At 43.0% G+C, this 20,570-nt stretch overlaps 1 protein-coding gene across 13 annotated transcripts in view; it reads right to left on the bottom strand.

Annotated features, from left to right (window-relative positions):
* Nucleotides 1–20,570, bottom strand: part of CSMD2 (CUB and Sushi multiple domains 2) — a 501,247-nt gene that overhangs the window by 36,179 nt on the left and 444,498 nt on the right. For all 13 annotated transcript variants that reach the window (XM_081018274.1, XM_081018269.1, XM_081018275.1 and 10 more), the window contains 7 exons: nucleotides 19,510–19,656; nucleotides 15,308–15,496; nucleotides 9,283–9,468; nucleotides 8,289–8,483; nucleotides 3,394–3,567; nucleotides 1,562–1,735; nucleotides 151–324 (listed from right to left, as the gene is read on the bottom strand). In XM_081018274.1, the coding sequence (XP_080874400.1) occupies nucleotides 151–324; nucleotides 1,562–1,735; nucleotides 3,394–3,567; nucleotides 8,289–8,483; nucleotides 9,283–9,468; nucleotides 15,308–15,496; nucleotides 19,510–19,656 (1,239 nt within the window). The remainder of the gene's footprint in view (nucleotides 1–150; nucleotides 325–1,561; nucleotides 1,736–3,393; nucleotides 3,568–8,288; nucleotides 8,484–9,282; nucleotides 9,469–15,307; nucleotides 15,497–19,509; nucleotides 19,657–20,570) is intronic.

Raw genomic sequence — 20,570 nt, 5'->3', positions numbered from 1 at the left:
CCAAGTTCTTGATCCTGGTCTGTCACCACCAGTCCAGACCTCATGAGCAGATATGTGAAATTAAATGTTTTTGCCCTGACATCGATTTACAAGTGTTTAACAAATGCAGACACAAAGACGGAATACAAAAAGAAGAGAAGGTTGACTTACTGCGGCAGATGGGAAGGGCATTACTCCACTGGCCATTTGCCAGGCATTGGGACTTGGATGTCCCTTCCAGGCGGTACCCAATGTTGCAGACAAACTTGGCCACATCATTCAGGTTGAACTGGTTGCCTTGCGTCAGGCCATTCGTTGGATTTCCCGGGTGACCGCAGGTTATGGCTGCCGTGAGAAAGCTGAGATGTTAGCCAGTCCGCCCTTGCTGTGTGGCTGAAGTATGGGTGCTTTTGGACAGGGGACAGAATGTAACGAGGTGCTATGCACAAACTTTTTCAAGCACAGAGGATTGCTGCAGGGGAGAGACCCTTGGAACCATCAAGGGGCAAGTTCTTCCCCCTTCTTTGCCCCACCGCTGATGCTTAAGTATTTACTTTTGCTCTTTCTTAACATTTTTAAATAGGGAATGTTCTTTGCCCTTTTGGTAGGAATGGAATGTATTTGGTTTTCTAATACTTTTGAAATGTTAAGGTTTCGGTTTTTTAATTTTTAACATTTGCATTGTTTGTTATTTGCAATTATTCTTTGTGAGCCGCCTCGGGGAAATTTTTCAGCCAAAAAGTAGCATGTAAATAAACAGTAGCGTAACATAACTTATCCAATGTCAGTCCTACTCAGAGTAGATTCATTTGAATTAATGAACTTGGCTTAGTTAGGTCCATAATTTTTTATGGCTCTACTCTGAGCAGCACTTGAGCAGTGACAGAGTTTAAACCAAAATTGATCTTTTAAAAAATGTAAATATAAAAAGGGAAAGAAATTTTTCTGCTGCCACCACTGCTACCAGTAGGGATGCACAGATATGCCAACTGTGGTTTCTCTTCTGTTTCTCATTTTTCCAATCTTAAGTTCAGTTTTCAATGTTTCTGCATCAGCATGCTAATTTTTTTCAAAGTCCACTTGTCCAACGCCTTGGTGTGCATTTTTTCCTAACATATATGTTTTGCTACATTTCGCTTGTATGCTACAATTTTTAGGGAGCAATTTATCTTAATATATTCCTGTTTTTCCCTACTATTTCTATGAGTGCATGCAACTTTATGCACTCTTTCCCCAAATACCTGCATTCTTGTATAGTTTTTTGGTTGGAGAAATGCAATTGCAAAATTTGGAGAGGTGCACATTTCGAAAGACTTCTGCATTTTGGTTCATGCTTGAAGTGTGAATTAGGTAGGTTTACCCCATGATGAAAAGTAAACCCAAATTTCTTCCCCATCCCTACAATGGTAAACCTACCCCGCCTCACAAAATCCTGAACAGTTTTCTGCCCCTTCAAAATGCAGGTCCAGCAGGGTCCCTGCTAGTGGGCCCACTGTTGACAGTTGCCCAGCTGTTGCCCCTTTCTAATGGGACATGCACTGCATCACACACAACTCTATAGTAAAGATAGCAACATACTTACGCACACAGACAGGAGTCTTTCCAGACCAGCGGTGGTCTTGCTGGCAGATCCGGACAGACATCCCAATGAGTCGGAAGCCAGGGTTGCACTGGTACACCACACTGCCCCGGTAGTTGTAATTCTCACCATTTATTTGGCCATTGACGATTGGGCCAGGTTCGCCACAGTGACCCGCTAGGCAGAGACCAAACCAGGGGGGAAAAGATCAGCCGGAGCTACTGCTTTACCCTAAGAACCTCATATGGTCCTCTGAACCTATACTTGATGTTTTTATTAATAATTTTAATATCTCTTTGTAAACCGCCTGCTTTTTTACTACAATCAAGAGGTATAAATGTATAAATAATTGCAATCCTGGGGTATGTTTTGAAAAAGAACTTGAGCTTATCTTGCAGAGGTAGAACATAAAGTGCTAAACTAGTGTGGGTACCCAGTTGTGGTGCCTTCCAGATGTTGCTTGACTCCTGACTCCCAACTCTCATCAGTCCCAACCAGTGTAGGCTGTGATCAGGGATGGTAGAAATGGGACTGCAAAATATCTAGGGGACGCTACAATGGTTACCTACCCCTAAGAGAAAAAATACTAGAAGGATAGGTAAAGGTAAAGGAACCCCTGACCATTATGTCCACTCGTGACCGACTCTGGGGTTGCAGCGCTCATCTCGCTTTATTGGCCGAGGGAGCCGGCATACAGCTTCTGGGTCATGTGGCCAGCATGACTAAGCCGCTTCTGGCGACCCAGAGCAGCACACGGAAACGCAGTTTACCTTCCCGCTGGAGTGGTCCCTATTTATCTACTTGCACTTTGACGTGCTTTCAAACTGCTAGGTTGGCAGGAGCAGGGACCGAGCAACGGGAGCTCACCCCGTTGCGGGGATTCGAACCACCGACCTTTTCATCGGCAAGTTCTAGGCTCTGTGGTTTAACCCACAGCGCCACCTGTGTCGCCACTAGAAGGATAGGCACCTGGAAATCAGACGTAAGGCTGGAAATAAAAAGAATTAGAAGAACAGGCCATTTCTAATACATCTGTGGCAGATGTAGGGTAGTTTGTTACTTATAAGGTAATGCTAGCAGTGAGAAACATAAAACATACTTTTTCTTTTCCCCAAATCAGTGTCAAATGGATTTATTTATTTATTTATTTTTAAAAAGTCTAAACAATTTGGGGAACTTTCTCATTTTAAATTTAGATTATTTGCAGTTCCAAAACTTGTTATGTTGAACTTACTCCAGAATTGTCTTGTTTTTAAATTTTTATTATAATGGCTATTGGCTAGAAACAATAAGAATCTGACTGATATCATTAACTTATCATTAATAAATTGATGTCACTCCAAGGATAAACATCAGGTAACTCCAATATCTGGGGAGAAATTCTCAAAGCAACCGTTCTTTCACAATAATGTTAGAAATATCCCAATCAGGTAGTCAGAAGGACTGCAGGGATTTGTGACAGTTCTCTTAGTTGCTTTATCAAGATCATTCATTGGCTATTCCCAGCAGGGAGAGATAATAAAGGAAGTTCAAGGTACATTTCAATCTAACAAACAAATACACTAAATACTGTAATGCAAGCAAGAAAAACCACACATATTTTCTTTTACTGTGCATGCCAATCTAGCATTTCAGATACCAGCTGATTAGCAATGGCAACCAGAGATTAATCAACCAATGTTTCAGTTGATTCATCTATTGGCTTGATTTAAGCTTGCAGCCTCCATTCTAAATCTACATGCCACAGAAATACAGCATTAATGGTGTTCATCAGGGCTACAAACAACATGCAGTTTAGCGGCTCAAAAGCAGCAAAACATTACTCAAGCACCTACCTAGGCATGTCACTTCCAATCCACTCCAGAGGCCGTTTGCCATGCACTCCCGCACACGTGAGCCCACCAAGGTGTAACCGGTATTGCAGGAGAAGATGGCAGTAGCACCATAAATGGTTAGGGTCCCAATCTTATTCCCATTGGGTGGTACAGGCAGATCTCCACAGGAGATAACTGGAGGGAGAGGAGAAACATCCGACTGAAGGACAAAGCAACTTGGGTAGAAAGAATAAGCAATGGTCTCCTGCTAGGAATACTCTGCTCACAAAGCTGGATTAATGATCACTTACATAAAGAGTTTATTTTTTTTGGAGGAAGTTTCTACCATATTGAGCATTTGAGAATTCTTCACTCAAGGCATCCACAAGTTTTTTTTTAAAAAAATATCTAATTAACAAAACAATTATATACTGCTTCTTGCAGACCAAGGCAGGCACCACAAATGGGTTTTGTGTGTGTCCACAAATGTCCACGTTTCTGAATGTCTGTGGTGTGAAGCTCTTGACAGAATAGGAAAATTATCTGGTGCGGTGTGCTGTGCTCCACAATTTACACTTAATGGATTCATCACCTATGATCTCCGAAGAAACTCGCTTTTTTTTTTTACATACACAGACACAGGTAGGTAGAACAGGAAAACAAATAAAATGAGTTGCAGGTAGCTGTCAATTTGCAGCAGAAGTTTAAAAGAGCCAGAGCAACCTTAGGCCTGTACACCAAAAACAGAAACTGCTGGTGATGCCACCAAAACACTTAATTATAATCTTGTTCTGCCAGTCCCATCATACAGATCAAAGGTTATTTCCCTCCAAAGTTCTTCTACAGCTCAGATTACAAAATGAGACACTGCATACACAGCTATTTTTAGTCTGTGTTTTGGAATCAATTAGTGCTCACACAGAGCTAATCAGACAATCCAAAGAGAGTCTCTCTCTCTCTCTCTCTCTCTCTCTCTCTCTTCCCCCCCCCCCCCGTCCCTTAAGGCTCCATACACTGGTAGTAACCCCCAGCAATGCTCATAATGTTTAGGATTAAGGAGCAGTGCAGCATACAGCTAGGAATACAAAAAACCCCAAATTAAAACTGAAGCCAATCTAATATAGGACAACCAACATTACATGCCATTTTATAACTTGTTAGGTGAAAATAAATTCCCTTAGCCCTATATTTTCCTCAAAAAATACTCCATTGCTATGAAAAGCTGGCAAAGAAGATATCTTAGTGTTATCATAGCACTGCCAACAGCATCCTGTTGCTCTCTGGTTATTTGGACTACAATTCCTACAATCTCCAGCCAGTTGTGCTTTTTGGTGAGAGTTTTACTAGAAAACATCTAGAAGGCACCAAGTTAGTGAAGGCTGTCATAGCACAACTCCTGGCTTGCTGACCACATGAATCCATAGTGGTGATGTCCACATTTCTGCCTAGTATGTACAGAGTTCAAAAGTGGCAAAAATTTGCCACTAGATGCACATTTTCTAAACTACTGACTTGGTCCATGTGCTCAACAGATGACATTCTGGATGATCTAATGGTTGTAGATGCCCTGTGGATCAGAAACCAAATAAGCTTGTGGAATATTGTTGTTTCAGAGCTGAGGATTGGGGAGACAAAGTGAAGGAGGACAAAAATGTGCACACATCATCCAATTGCCAAAATCTCCCCCCCCCCGCCTCAGCAGTAATTATATGGAAAATGTGTTATCCAGAGTGCAAAATACTTTTGTAAGACTTCTATTTCATCTTATGACATGAATTTCCTACAAATGAGAGCATTCTCTTATCAAGAATTCTTGTATTTACAGCTTGGTAGTTCTTTGAAAGCAACAAACAGATCTGTCTGGCAAAAACTTACTGAACAGTTTTAATATGACAGATTTGGGCACCTGTGAGTAGAGTGAGTAGAGTAGAGCGAGTAGAGTGAAGACCTCAAAGAAAAAGAGGCATATTCTCCAATTGCCACAGCAATTGGCAAAGGAGTGATGAACCCTGCTCACTATTAAGGATGGATGCACCTGCTAGTTTTTGTTCCTTTCAGGTTCTCATTTTTCTAATCTGAAATTCACTCACTAATTTGCTTGTTTAAAAAGTCCCCACAAAAAACTATCAGGATTTTAGTATGCATTTTTCATAATATACAGACTTTTGCAAAGCAATTTCTCCCCAATATAATGCATTCTTTTCACTAATGTGTGCACTTTAATGCATACTTTCCCCTAAATATTAAAGGGCAATGTGAATTTCTGTACACAATTTTTGGTTGGAGAATTGCACTGCAACATTTGGAGAAGTGAGAGTTTCAAAGACTAGCTGTGTTTCAGTTCACAGTTAAAATACCGATTGAACCAAATCTTCCCCACCCCCAATTCCTACTCATTACACAAAAGCTCACCTGTCACTCAGCTATGCTTCGGTGCAGATTCTCGTGGGGATTGGGATAGTAAACTGATTTTTTAATTTAAGTAGCAATATCTACTTGACAGTTTGGTTTGGCTTCATTTATCCCACCACAAAATGGGGAAGCTAGAATAGCTATGCAATATAGTATGTGTCCTTGCAAAAGTGAGAAAATGTTCTTTTGTGTGTGTGTGTGTGTGTGTGTGTGTGTGTATATATATATATATATATATATGAAGCAATTTTTTTTTTTTACGGGAGGGCAGCAGGGAGAGGGGATGACAACACTTTTCATAAATGCTGAGCTTAAAACACAACACTTTTGTCAGGGCTTACAAGACAGCTGTCACAGCTTCTGCTCTTGTTAGCTTGGTGTGAGTGACAGACTAGACCCTCTGATTTGTTTTTAAAAGCAGTGCTTATAGAAGACTGAGCTGGGGCGCTTTTAGTGACCGGTTCTGTCAGCAATGAAAGGCATCCCTTGCCCAAACATGGATCACTGTGAAAGGCAGGTGTGTGTGTGGGGGGGGGGGGGGGGGAGATATCTGTCTATAAAATGAAAGTGGCTCTGAATGGTCAATGCTTCTTCTCACTTATGCAATTGCTCAGGAACTCCAGCTTGACCAACTACTCCAAGAATTATTGCTTAGAACAGGAATGGGAACTCGATCTGCCCAGCAGGCTTAATCCAGACCTCTCCCAATTCTTATGGGCTAATTTGACATGTGGGCAGAGCATCACAATGACAGGTGAAGCATTCTCCTTTGCTCTTGTGGTTTGAAATCAAATTGTGCAGATAAATGAAAGCAGGGAAGTTGCTTTCAAACTGCACAGGCAAAGGAAGTGTTTCTCTTATGCTTCTTTTGTCTGTGTGGTTTGAAATCAAACCGCAGGGGCAAATGAAGAGGGGTTTGCAGCAACTGATGATCAGATACTCAATGGCTGCTGCTTTCTTTGCCTGTATGCAATCCAACCATGCAGGCAATGATTTGCTGTATGTGTCAAGTAACTGTTCAGTACTGACAGCACATCTTGCTTGCCAAGGAACAACCAGGAGTGCACTTCAGGGGTCCTGATTATTTCCTTTGCAGCCACCAATTTTCCTTGCCCCACCTAGGATATATCATGGAGTAGCTGGGGGTGATTTTGGGGGAAATGACACTGTGGGCTGTATTAGAAACCCCTGCTAGGCCTACAGGTAAATAGATATTTAAACTAATTTGCAATGCATGTTATTTACACTCTTCCAGTTTCTGAATGTTGCTGCCAAAAGCAACTGATGTGCACTTAAGACTGCACTCCTAAGTATGTCTCCTCAGCAGTAAATTCCATTGAATTTAGTGAAGCTTACTCCCAGGTAAGTGGGGTTAGGATGACGGTCTTTTTTCTGCTTCTTATTGTGAATTTCAAAAACCAATAGAATGCATCACTCATTATTGTTCTTTACATATGAAAATAAATTATCCCTTGTTACCTGTAGATTTTATCTCTGCTCCTCAAAGTCCTAGCCTGTTTGTCAAAGTGGGGAGAACCATCTGAATTTGACTGCTCATTCTAAAAACTCATTTTAAAATTAAACTTCGCCTTTTCTTCTCCTCCCCCCTTCCCTGATGCCTGAGTGAGGGGAATGAGATTGTGAAACTAAGGTAGAGAGAGTGGCTACAATATTAACCTCACTTACCTGGGAGTAAGCATCACTGAATTCAAAGAGGCTTATTTTCTGACTAGACACGGTTAGGTTTCACGGTCATTAACTATGAAAGGGAACATGGAGGGGAGATAATTGATTTGCAAATATCTATTGATGGCTGAAAGGGAAGCAATAGTTCTGATCTATTCTGCCTTGGCCAGACCACACATGGAATAATGTTTATGGTTCTGGGCTCTACAATTTAAGAAGGATATTGACAAGCTGGAATGTGTTCAGAGAAGGGCAACCAATATGTTCAAGGGTCTGGAAAACTAGTCTTATGAGGAATAGATGAGAGAGGAGAAATGATAGCCATCTTCAAATATCTTAAGGGCTGTCACATGGAAAATGGAACAAGCTCTGGAGGGTAGGACACAATACAATGGATTCAAGTTACAAGAAAGGAGATGCAGAAGAACTTTCTGACAGTAAAAGTTGTTTGACAGTGGAATGGGTTCCCATGGGAGGTTTTTAAGCAGAGGTTAGATGGCCATCTGACATGGATGCTTTAGTTGAGATTCCTGCATTACAAGACATTGAACTTGATGACCCTTGGGATCCCTTCCAACTCTACAGTTCTATGATTCTGTGAAATATGAATATCCGTTGTGTGTTACATAACATATATTTCTGCATTAGTGAATGAAATGGAACACCTGAGTGAGATCAACTATTTGCTGCAAAACAGAATATACCAGATGAAAGTGCAAATGAATATTGGAACACATTGCAGCATATTTGTCCATCCCTCATCATCTTTATCTTCTCATTTCTGAGCAGCTAAAATGCCAAGGTGGCAGCTAGCTTACTTCTGCAGGTTGGCTTGGGCTCTCCTATGCTCCAGGTTTCATTGGCTTGACAGTGGATGACACGGTAACCTGTGTAGTAGTACCCGGGGTCGCAGATCAACATTAGTTGTGCATTGTACTGGTACTGGGTCTCGTAGATCAGCCTCCATCTACCATGCTCCACAGCAATGCTGCCAATATCAGGGCAGCTAACCGCTGAGCACCAGCCATGGAAAGAGAAGAAAACAAAATTAACAAAATTACCTGCAAGAAGCCAGACAAAAGACCCACCACCACAGCTGAACGTTGACCAGTTGTGTGACCTGATGAAGCTTACAAGTAAGGCAAAATGGCTGCTTCTGCCACCGTTACTGAGCTCAAATATTTGGCAATGCATGAAAGTCGTTGTGAGTTGGTCACAGAGAGGGATGCTTGGAGGGAGCAAAAGGCAACACATCACAATTAGGATACTGCACCCTCATTCCAACTGAATAATGCTATCCATGTGACACTTGATAGTTTGTCACTGTTTAATGGTTTGTAAGATGCACTGGGAACCTTTTTCTGCCTGAAGTTTGGGTTTGTTTCTTTTTAAGTTCTAAACAAACAAACAAACAAACAAACAAGGAAGATGAAATAGCTAAATGGATGAATAGCATATTGGAAACTCTGTGATCGGAGGAAATATACATCCAGACCAGATGCTGAGGAGGACAAATGGCAAGGAAGGGTAGGTCTATCAGAGGTAATTAGCCATGCAAACTGAAAAGGGAATCTCCTTATTCTTGAGCACCAGATGATAGAAACAGACTACAAAGGAAGGTTTATGCTTTCATGTCCTTCTTCAAGTCTTCCCAGAGGAATGACTGGCCATCGATGGAAACAGAATGTTGAACTACACAGACCATTTGTCTGATTCACCAGAGCTCTTGTATTCTTCTTAAATAATGCCAGATGTTTAGTTCAACAAACATATAACTCTCGAAAGGGAAACATTACATAAAAGGGGACTTACCCACGCATGGAAGAGGGTTATTGCCATTACTCCACTGCCCGTTTGTCAGGCACTCAATGCTGGATGCTTCCTGGGCTTGAAGGTGGAAACCCTGCTTGCACTGGAAGACTGCTTTGGTGCCCACTGTATACTCCTTGCCAAAAACGACCCCATTCTTTGGCGCTTTGGGAACTCCACAGGAGAGGGCTGCGAAGGAAATGGTGAGGTGTGCCATCATTTGCCTTACATGGGGTTTTTGCTTCTCTAATTGGATTATTCCAAAAGTAGCCCTTCTTGCCTATCCACAACCTCCCACCCCAGAAACACAGGAAGCAGCAATGCTGTGATTGCAAAATTTGGAATAAAAATATAGATCAATGCAAGTGGTAGAGATAATCCACTCCTTCTCCTTGCCTCCCCAACAGCTTTGACCAATGAGTAAGCAGTGGTTCCAAAGAAAGGGGTGGGGTCTGAGACAGCTGGCCCCACTTCAGCACCTTATTTGCAGGCAAATAAAAATTAGGGGGCAGCTGTGTTGGTCATGATTCAACCATGAAACAATTTGGGGGGTCGGGGGAAGAAGGAATTTGCAGTTGCAGTGCAGAAGGAGCTTCTTTAGTTTTTTCTTTTATTTTTCAAAAGGAAAAAAGGAACTCTCCATAATTACAAGTCCCTCCCTTCAAACAAGGAAAGTACGAATTAAGTAGGTCCACCTGAAAAACAAGCTGAAATTAATTCCCACCCTAGTCCTATTGCTGCCCAAATCATTTTGCCCCATTCTTTAATTTTGCTTTGTGCCCCCCCCCCGCAAAAAAACCCCCACATCCAAATGCCCAAAATGAAGTGAAAGGAGATCTGTCCTATTCCAGATCTGGAAGCGGCATTGGCAGAACTACACCTGGCTATATGATGCTTAAGTATCTGGCCTCAAAGGCAAATGAAGGCAAAAAATTGAGTCCAAGCTCATGACACAAAAATCCAGACCGAGTTCAAATGGACAACAAACAGTAGACAGGAATGGACATCTGGGGAAGAATTCTCATAAGCGCCTCAGTGGGGAGTGTCATATAGGTAGCGAATGATACAAAGTACACTGTAAGGATCTCACAGTGCCATAGCTATGGGGGTGAGGGATGCTAGCTGGGGGTTTTTTGCCCTGGGTTAAACCTCCAGATGAGTGGCATTGAGGTTCCCAGGCTGTGTTCATGTGTACACAAATGCATGCATGTGTATGTGTGCCAAACTGCGTCTCTGACCAGGTTGAAATAAAGCCCAGTTTTTTCACCCCTGGGGTCTCATTCCCTACAGTGGGGCCCCTAGAACCACCCCATCCACTTGAAACAGTGCCAAATGCCCCACTCTTCCTTGGCATAAGGAGAATGAGAGCTGTTTAAACTTTGGATGAAATGAAGTGGCAGCTGGGATAAGGGGGGGGAAAAAGAGGCCTGCACAAACGGATCTCACTGGCCGGCACAAGGGTCATCAGTCGCATTCTGGCTTTGCAATGATAATTGTGTGCATGTCATCTGAGCCACTAAGGAGCTCAGCAAATCCTTTGGCAAGGCCAGGCGTCTAGACGGCTGCTTGTGATGAATACCAATTTCACACAGCAGCAGCAGGAACAGCAGCAAGCACAGCAACAGGCGCCTGGGAATCCTTGCCCCTTCCAGCTCCAGTGCTGTAATCTCTTTAACCTTCAGGTGTTATCTGATCAAAACAATCAGGAGGGCCTGGTATGCAGCTTATCCCCACCTCCCCATACAGTCTATTCCTCTTTTTTTTTCAAATCACTTTTCTGCCTGATTCTTCTGAACTTCTGCACACAGACTCTTTTCTCTCTCTTTTTTAGATACTCATTTTGTACATCCTATCCATGCAAAACATGAGGGCCATTTTCCGATTGCAGGGCAGGACAACTGTGGAGCTGGCCCAGGGGAAGGGCTGTAGCTCAGTGGTACAGCATCTGTTTTGCATGCAGAAGGTCTTAGGTTCAATACCCAAGGGCACCTCTTGCCTGAAATCATGGAGAGGTTAGTGTAGACAATTCTGAGCTAGGGGGACCAGTGGTCAGACTCAGCATAAGACAGCTTTCTATGTTCTGAAATATCTGCTCAGAGCTCACACAGTAGACAGCTTACGCTGTCCCTCAGCCCATCTGCTTAGCAGGCAGAAGGGAATTTGCCCCATCCATATAAATCAAGGAAATACTAGTGTCAGGGCTGGATGGTGGGGGTGGTGGCTGTACCTGAACCCAGACTTGGAACATATATCCCTCAGTTAAAGCTTGAAGCCCAAATTGCAGCAGACCACTTTGTTATTCATGCAAGGGCAGCTGACTGGCGTGAATTAAAGAAGCTTTTAAATGCAAACTGTATCAAATTTCTCCTCCATCCCTAACAGCACTGACCAAAGTCGGGGGCCATCAACACACACCCTTATTCCTTTCTGTACACAAGCTATACAGGTGTTGAACACTACATGCAAATATCTGTATAAGTAGACAGCCCAGGTATTTGTGTAATGCTGTTTAATATACATCCATGAAACCATAGTGCAAAACTACAGGATGATGATGCTCAGCTTGATCTCTCAGTTTGAACTTCAAAACTAGGAACTAGTGCCTGAGCTTGCTTTTTCCTTCTCTTCCCTCCTTGCCCCCCTCTTTTTTCCCTTTTTTCCTCCTCCCTTCCAGTCCCTGAGGGCATGGGCTGTCTTATCACTGATATTTATAAGCGGCTTTGGAAAGCAAATTTTCACCTTAAGAGCAAAGGTAAAATGCTTTAGATATATAAATGGTATAAATTTTGTGGTGCATTATATATATAGAGAGAGAGAGAGAGAATGAGAATGAGAATGCTATTAGCTTGTTATAATAAAGGCTTTCCTCAAGTTGTTACAGCAGCCCAAATGCTTTTTCTTTTTTAAAACCCCGCTCCCCAGCAACGGTGTCTTGAAATCTGAATTCCAAACCATTCCCCGCTCCCCCACCCCGCCAAAAGTCAGAATGAATGATCACAATTTTACTTGACTGCAGACATTTTGGCCCCTCTTGAGTTATCTGCTCCATAACTGTGATATTCCACACTTTAATTAACCATCTTTTAACATCTGGCATGCTTGCTTCTATTGCCCTGCATAGCTTCCAGCTGGATGATCTCCACTAATTCTATGTCAATATACAACCTAGTTAGTCTGAGCGCAGGCCTGTCCAGACCAGCTGCAGCTCACCAAAAAGTTCATTAAGCCACTAAAGGCGGCCCTTGACTTCCATCCACTTCACTTCTACCACAGATGGTCAGGCAGAAATGGACTCTGCTACTGGTTCGTCAGAGAAGGTGGAGGCACCCCTTTGGCATCAAAATGACATCCCAGTTTGCAAAATTTGGCAGAATGTGGTATGATGAGTCTTTGTTTACATGCAGCAGAGAAACCTGGTTTTTCAGGATGGTAATAAATTTCCCATTTGCTCCTCCACGATACCCAGCAGAGAGTACTGCTCTCCAGGAGTGATGTAAAAGCAGACCAAAATATATGGCTTTTTGAGGGAAGAAGCTAGAGTGGGTATTTTCCTTGGAAAGAAATCCTACAGTCTTCAACTGGGAGACACCTGCTGGCATAGTGGTATTTGTAACTGTGATGTGCTAAGGAAATGAAGCGGGAAGCAGGACATAGATTTGGGAGTGCCAATAAGCCACTAGCAAACTCCAAAAAACCAGAGAAGGTTGTTGAGCCAGGAGGCACTGGCTTCTATGTTTTCCATGTTTCAACTACTTTTCCATGTACAGTGTAAGCTCTTGAAAAAGGCATAAGGGAACTGCTAGGGAGGGTAAGTGGGCTGGCTGGCGGCAGGCAGCTCCTCTTGGCTCATTTCAAACCAAGTGTGGGTTAAATAGATAATTCAGGCTCCATGGAGCCGCCAAGGAGCTCAGCCTTCACTGATCCTACTCCACACTCGAATGGAGCACCCTTACTCTCAAAAGAAAAATGGGAAAGGTTTCTGTCTATTCAACACTGAGAGTGCATGAATTTATATTCCATGGCAAGTGGTGTCTATTTGTTCCTTGGGCTACATCAACCTGCTTTCAAACCTGGAGCCCTCCAGAGGTTGTTGGACTCCAACTTCCATCAGCGCCAGTCAGCATGGCCAATGGTCAGATATGATGGAAGGCATCAGGCTCTGGGGAGGCTGAGGCCTATCAGAATAGAGTAGTTGCTTTGGGTCCCCACTGTGGAAGGACATGTGGATCCAGAATTGGTCTCCACAGTCACTTACAGTCTCATTGTTAAAACCGTGTTTATGGAAGACAATCTTACTTGGCTACAAATGATCGCCAAAGAAGTAGAAGAGGCCCATCACATATAAATATGTATTTTGAGAGAAAATACACATTTAAATACATATTTTGAAATGGTTTTTTAAATGTAGCAATTGATAGAGACTTGGAAAGAAGCCTGCAAATTACTAGCCCACCAAGAGGCTAGTAGCTAGCATGCTGGCTATGGCAGAGGGGAAACTCAGTCCTCCTTGGTCTGGAAGAGGGATAGTAGTCCACCTGTGTTTTCATGCTGGTTCTGGGGAAAGGGACTTTTTTCCCTCCATGGCTACCCTAGAAAGCAAGTTGGCTGGTGACTGAACAACCTTCCTTCCTTCCTTCCTTCCTTCCTTCCTCCCTTCCACCAAGACAGCACATTCACTCACATCAAATCCCAAGCACTTCCTTGCATGTAGATCATTTAGCCACAAACAAATGCAATGCCTTGCGACTTTACTGTGCTGTGACAGTGAAGTACACACACACTGCAAAACTGCCAAGGTAAATCACAAGTCCAGAGAAACCCGGAAAGAGTTTTCAGTAAGCAGCAAAAGTGACCACTGGCAACAGCTTGACCTAGTCTGAGAAAAATAACAATAATTTTCTCTCTGATATTTCATGTGCTGCTGTGTGAACTATAGCTGTAGGAAGCTCAGCTGGAACTTTCTTCATTCCCCAAAAGCGGCACACGTTGCCACTTGATTTTTTTAAAAAATATTTTTATAACGTCTCAGGAGCTGGCATTATTCAATGGAATCTGCCCTTTCAGGGCAGTCAGTGCTTTGGGGATGGTGGGATGATAATTGCTGCACATTATCACTTGGCTGCCCTGGGTTCCAGCAGCTAAAAATCAGCTGGCTCTTCATTTCAGAAGACACTGATAATTAATTCCTGCTTTCACAGGTGGAGATGTGCTCGCACCAGTGGGTTTTTTTAACATGTTGCTCTCAGTGGGATTTGAAAGAGTTGCAGTTACCATGGTAACCCCAGCCTAGTGCTGAGTAGGCCGCACCGCCCAATTCTGCTGCTCCACTCAAAACTAGCTGCTTTCATCCCACTTCTGTTAGACTGGGCTCTCTCCTTTTTCAGTGAGAAGGAGGTACTGTAAGATTCTTGCAGCGATGCCCTACTTAGACTACTGGTGGATGTTTAGTCAGAAACACTTGATTAAAGATCTGATAATCCAGTTGTTCTTGTGTGACAATGGATTTTGCTGATCTAGCAGAAACTCTTTTTGAATTCCCTTGAACTTCCCTGTAGATTTTGCTCAAGGAGGAACTTTCAAATTCACTTTGACTCCCATTTAGGGGGCCGGGAGAAGCTGCGGATGACTGAGAGGTGGTTGGAAAATTCCATTAGGCTGATTGCTCCTTTGGGGGGGGCTTCCCTCAAAATGTTTCATGTGAGGAAAGCAATCCAAGTTTGCTTTAGATTGGGATTGTAACTTGAGGGACTGGTGAGAACTTGGGACAGCCTTCAGAAAAAAATGGGAAGACGAAAAGTGAAAACCATCATTTTGCTTGAATTGCAAGTCCAAGTCCAAGAAAAAGAGATGTGGTCATGAACATTTGGACACCTTCGACAAGATAATTCTTGTGCTTCAGACCTCTAATTTATGCAATATAACAGCCCATTTTTCCTCACTCCAAAAATATATGTAGAGCAGGGTAAATCATAAGCCTAAATAAACAATAGAAATAATGTGTTCATTTCACAGCTTCTCCCTTGCCTACCTTGGCACAGAGGAATGGCTTCATTCCAGTGGAAGTAACCCTGTGGGTGCCTTGAACACGTCGCAAAGCTGTGACCAACAAGGCGGTAGCCGGCATCACAACCGAACTGGATGGTGCTTCCTGGCTGCAAACCAGTGTGGCTGAGGATGGAACCGTGGAGAGGAGGTGGAGGGAGGCTGCAATAAGGGGCTAGACAAGAGGGAAGAAAACACACCCACAAGAGTGTGAGAAAAACATGAATTGCTCTTGCTCACATATACATCTATATTGCTACACAGAATCTGGGTTCAGATGACCCCACCTGCAGGCACTGAAAAAATACCACAGGCTGGCCCTGCCTCCTATGTATTCAGCTGGTGTGTGAAAGGTCTCTGTACATTGGTACACACATAGAACTCCTTTTGATGGTTGCCAAACATGCTGATGGCAGAAGGTGTGGTCACTGGATGCCTTGGGGGCAGGGAATGGCATAGCTCATGTGGTCACACAACCCCCTGAACCCTTGGAACACATATAATTGTGTTGTCCAGAACAATTTCTTTAGTTTAGTTTTCAAAGCCCTTGATTGCTTGTCACTGAACTGTGCCCAGCACATCCGGATATGCATTTATTTCTGCCCCACCCTCCAGTCCGAAAGGAACCCCCAGCTTGTTTACAAGAGGTAATAAAAATAAAATTAACAACTGCTCAGACCATTAAATTCAAGCAATTAAAGTCACTGTATCAACCATAAAACCAGTAAAAAATAATAATGCGGATATCTGGCATCTGTATCAACAATGCAATGATGTTAGGAACTGTGGCAGCACAAATTACAACTGCGGACGAACATTTATTATAAATGTTAAGAAATGTACCAGTAGAGGAGATCCTCAGGTCTGGGAGCTAAATGCAGCTCTCTAGACTTCTCTAATTAGCCCCCAGTGAGTTCTTTTTCCTGGATGGAATGTGTCCTTGAACTCTGATCATGCCTCTTGCATCATGCCTTGATGGAGGATGGAAAGATCGGTGTGGGTCTGGGGAAACCTTTGATTTTTGCATGGCTGAAATGTAGCTCATTGCACAAAGGTATGTCACATTCCTTGATCTGCTCTTTTTTTTTTTTTTTGCCCTGGCCCCACCTACTACTGCCATGTCCCGTCCCTCCGTCCCATGAAGAACGAGGGCTGAAAAAGATTCCCCGCCTTTGAGATGCATGCTGAACATTTTGGAGCAAGGAAGTCAAAAGTGTATGTTAAGACCACCAGATTAATCTGGGCTGGTGCAATGTAAGGAAGGGAAAAGGTGTGGAGTATGAAGAGAGGTGGAATATGGGATACATCTTTCCGCATTATGGTTAGTTGATTTCTGATTTTCACTTCCCTCAGCACATCTCCCTCTAACATGTAGCTTGGGCTTCATTGTTTTTTTCAACAAACACCACAATGAGAGGAAGAGAAAGGAGAAGGAAATGAGAAATGTACTTGTTTGCTAGCTAGTATTTAGTTATTAGCTTCAACAACTAGTGCCTGGCAAAAGGTCCAGAACAGGGGTGGGAAACCTCAAGCCCAGGGGCCAAATGTGACCCTCCAGCCTCTCCATCTTTCCCTAGGGACTCTGTCCAGGCCACAGGCCCTTCCCCACCACACATTCTCTTCTCAGGCCAGACACCTCACTGCCTTCACATCCTTTCTTGAGTGCTTTTGCCTGGTAGGAATCTGCTCTTGAATTCTGATAATGCCTCTTGCTTGCTTGGGTGGGGGACAGAGAGGCATAATAGTGTTTGTCAGGCAGAACCACCTCCTGACTGGTTACAGTGGTACCTCAGGTTAAGTACTTAATTTGTTCCGGAGGCCCGTACTTAACCTGAAACTGTTCTTAACCTGAAGCACCACTTTAGATAATGGGGCCTCCTGCTGCTGCCGCGCTGCTGGAGCCCGATTTCTGTTCTCATCCTGAAGCAAAGTTCTTAACCTGAAGTACTATTTCTGGGTTAGCGGAGTCTGTAACCTGAAGCGTATGTAACCTGAAGCGTATGTAACCTGAGGTACCACTGTATAAGTAAAATGGCAGGGAAGGGACTTAGGTTAAGGGCATCCTGAGCACAGCCCCTTTTTCCTTCATGCACCAGCTTCTACTGGAGAGGGTGTATGCGCATGGAATCTAGCCTACTGTACAATGTGCATCTGTTGCTGTGCCCATTTTTACCTTTGACCTTGCCCACCTATGAAATGTGGCTCCCCAAAGGGAATGTGGCCATCAGACGGAAATAAATGTTCCCAGCCCCAGTCTAGAAAGACAATATTAGAACAGACACGGCTATATAACATAAACAGGCCTGAGATGGCATCCAATATATTTCTGCTTGAATTTGCTTTTGTGCCTCTGTGTTGTGTTGTGTTGTGTTGTGGGGGAGGGGTGAAATGCCATGATAAATTGCCAATTAAAAATGAAAGGAAAGGAAAGGAATTGGATTTCCCAAAAGAGAAACTGCAGCTAGTTTCACCATTAACATTTTCAATGTGGGTGTTTTTTACACTGGTCTTGGTTTCATATGAAGTTTAATTACTCCGCCTGTATAAAAGCAATTACCGGGTGTTTGGCAAAGAGTCCCTTTAAAATTAAACAACCCAGTCTTGGAATGAAGCATATTTTAATTACTTAATGAAAAGCAATCAAACTCGGGACAGGGACACGTATAAATGTGTCATAAATAAGTTAATACTGTTATTCCATAAATGAATGAATTAATATTTAATTGGCAGAAATTATGTTTTGGTTGCGTTGCTGAATGAACACAGAAGCTTTGTTCCTCCGAGATTGCTGTGTGTTACTTTTCATCTCCTGGCTGCCATTTAGAGTCCCAAACAGAGTATTTCTGTGCACCTCAAAGGCTCAAAGCAGAGGAAGGTGGGGATAAGAGGCAGAAAGTGGTCCCAAGTTTGAGAACATGAAAATGTAGGATCTTAAAATATACAACAGGCTTATAATAACCTGTAAACAACGAGAGTGGGACCATACTCACACCACATATTTAAAGCACCATGTAGCCACTTTAAAAAGCCATGACTTCCCTCCAAAAATTTTGAGAATTGTAGTTTGTTCACGGTACTGGGAATGGCTGAGAAACCACCTATTCCCCCCACAAGCTATAATTCTCAGAGTTATTTTTTTTAATATTAAATTTGTATGCTGACCTTCATCTGAAGATCACAGAGTGTTTCATAACATAAAATTTCAAAATGAGAACACAAAATACATATTAATAAAAACAAGCTAACTAATAGCTCCCATCCCATAACGCATTACGTCAGGCTTGATCCAGGTGACTGAGCTGGGATATAAGGGTTCAGGTGGCCCCAAAGGTACCCTGGACCTAAGTTGTTCAGGGATTTGTAAATTAATACAAGGCCTTTGAACAGGCATCCCCAAACTTGGCCCTCCAGATATTTTGGGACTACAACTCCCATAATCCCTTGCTAAACAGGACTAGTGGTCAGGGATGATGGGAACTGCAGTCAAAACATCTGGAGGGCTGAGTTTGGGGATGCCTGGCTTTGAAGATGGGCTTGGTGGTAGATGGGCAGTCAGTGCAGATGCTTTAACACAGGGGTCAGCAAACTTTTACAGCAGGGGGCCAGTCCACTGTCCCTCAGACCTCGTGGAAGGCTGGACTATATTTTGGAAAAAAAATATGAATGAATTCCTTTGCCCCACAAATAACCCAGAGATGCATTTTAAATAAAAGGACACATTCTACTCATGTAAAAACACACTGATTCCCAGACCATTCGCGGGCTGGATTTAGAAGGCAATTGGGCCGGATCCAGCCCCCAGGCCTTAGTTTGTCTACACATGCTTTAACATGTTATTGGCCAGGTGCCCCCCCCCCAGCAATCTGGCCACTGCATTTTGCACCAGCTGGAGCATCCAAACCAGGCCCGAGGGCAGCCCCGCAGAGAGCCCATTGTAGTGATCCAGCCTCGAGGTTTATTCAAGACAGCATGTATAGGATTTGCAGTCTCAGTTACATGGCGAATCATTTAGCTAAAGAAAATGGGTTGAGCTATTTTTGTGCACGAGAACAGGATACTGGAGTTCTATTAATAACTTCAGATTGCAAAAAAAAAGCTCCAAACAAAACTGAGCATAAATTTCTCAGCTCGTTATCACTACTTTATGCATCAATACACATGTCATTTCTATCCCTGCTATTTACTAACCTGAATAGCGGATTCTGAAGCCCTTTCTGCTATAGGCGTGGTCAGAGGACCAGTGCAGATAGACTCTGTTGCCAGAACTGGTTACCGTTAGGGGAGCAGAGTAATTCCCACTTAGGGACAGCAATAATGGACTGTGGCCTGAAGGACCTTGAAGAAAGATCAGACAAACAAAACATAATAATATATAATAAGCCCTTCCACATCAAGCCATGGGTGCATATAGTTTAGCTGCATTTTGTTTCAAGCTTGGTCAGCCAGTGCCTCTTGAAGCTCAGAAACTGTACCTAATGAAACAGCTGTCTCCTCTTGTTTGTCTCTAGGACTTGGTAGCCAGGAGTAGGAAGCCTCCAAAAGTGGGTGCTTCACTTAGCTACCATAGCTAATGCTGATTGATAGACCCATCTTCCTCCATGAATTAGTTTAATTTCTCCTTCTAATAGCAAACTCATATGGTGAGGGCCAACTAATTTGAAGCCCAAACATGGCCATTGAAAGCAAGGGGGAGTTATCAGCATGCTTGAGGGGATCCTCAAGTTTTGCAGAACTACAAACATTCTTTAGGGAACCTAAAAATTGCTGGTAATTTAGATGACATTTGCAGAGTGGATTAAGCCCAGCAAATTGGTGAGGAAAAAGGACTTAAATGTGACAGAATTGGAGATTATTATTATTATTATTATTAGGTAAACAGACACTTTCACAGATGTGTTTATATTGTGCATAGCACAAAGTACAGTAGGCTCATAGGCACATAGATACCTTATGCATGGGGAATGTCACAAAGAGAGGGGAAGTGTGACCAAGAGCACTGACTGTTTCAGGAGGGCTGTCCAATGGGGATAAGGCTGCTTTATGTGCTTACAACTTTGAGTACTTGCAAATAAGAAGGCTGTATTGCAAAATGATCTCACTGAGCTAGAAGAGTAAGGAGGGGGAAAAAAGGAAGACATGGCAGATGCTTCCTGAAAAGCCCCAAACCAGGACTAACTAAAGCTTGACCAATTTATATATATACATAAAGGCTGTCTCAATAGAGAATTACTAAGCTGATGGCAAACATT

This window comes from Podarcis pityusensis (genome assembly GCF_964106645.2).
Source record: "Podarcis pityusensis genome assembly, chromosome: 8".
Lineage (NCBI taxonomy): Eukaryota > Metazoa > Chordata > Lepidosauria > Squamata > Lacertidae > Podarcis > Podarcis pityusensis.
The sequence above is the reverse complement of the archived record's forward strand: the minus strand, read 5'-3'. Positions and strand labels throughout refer to the sequence as shown.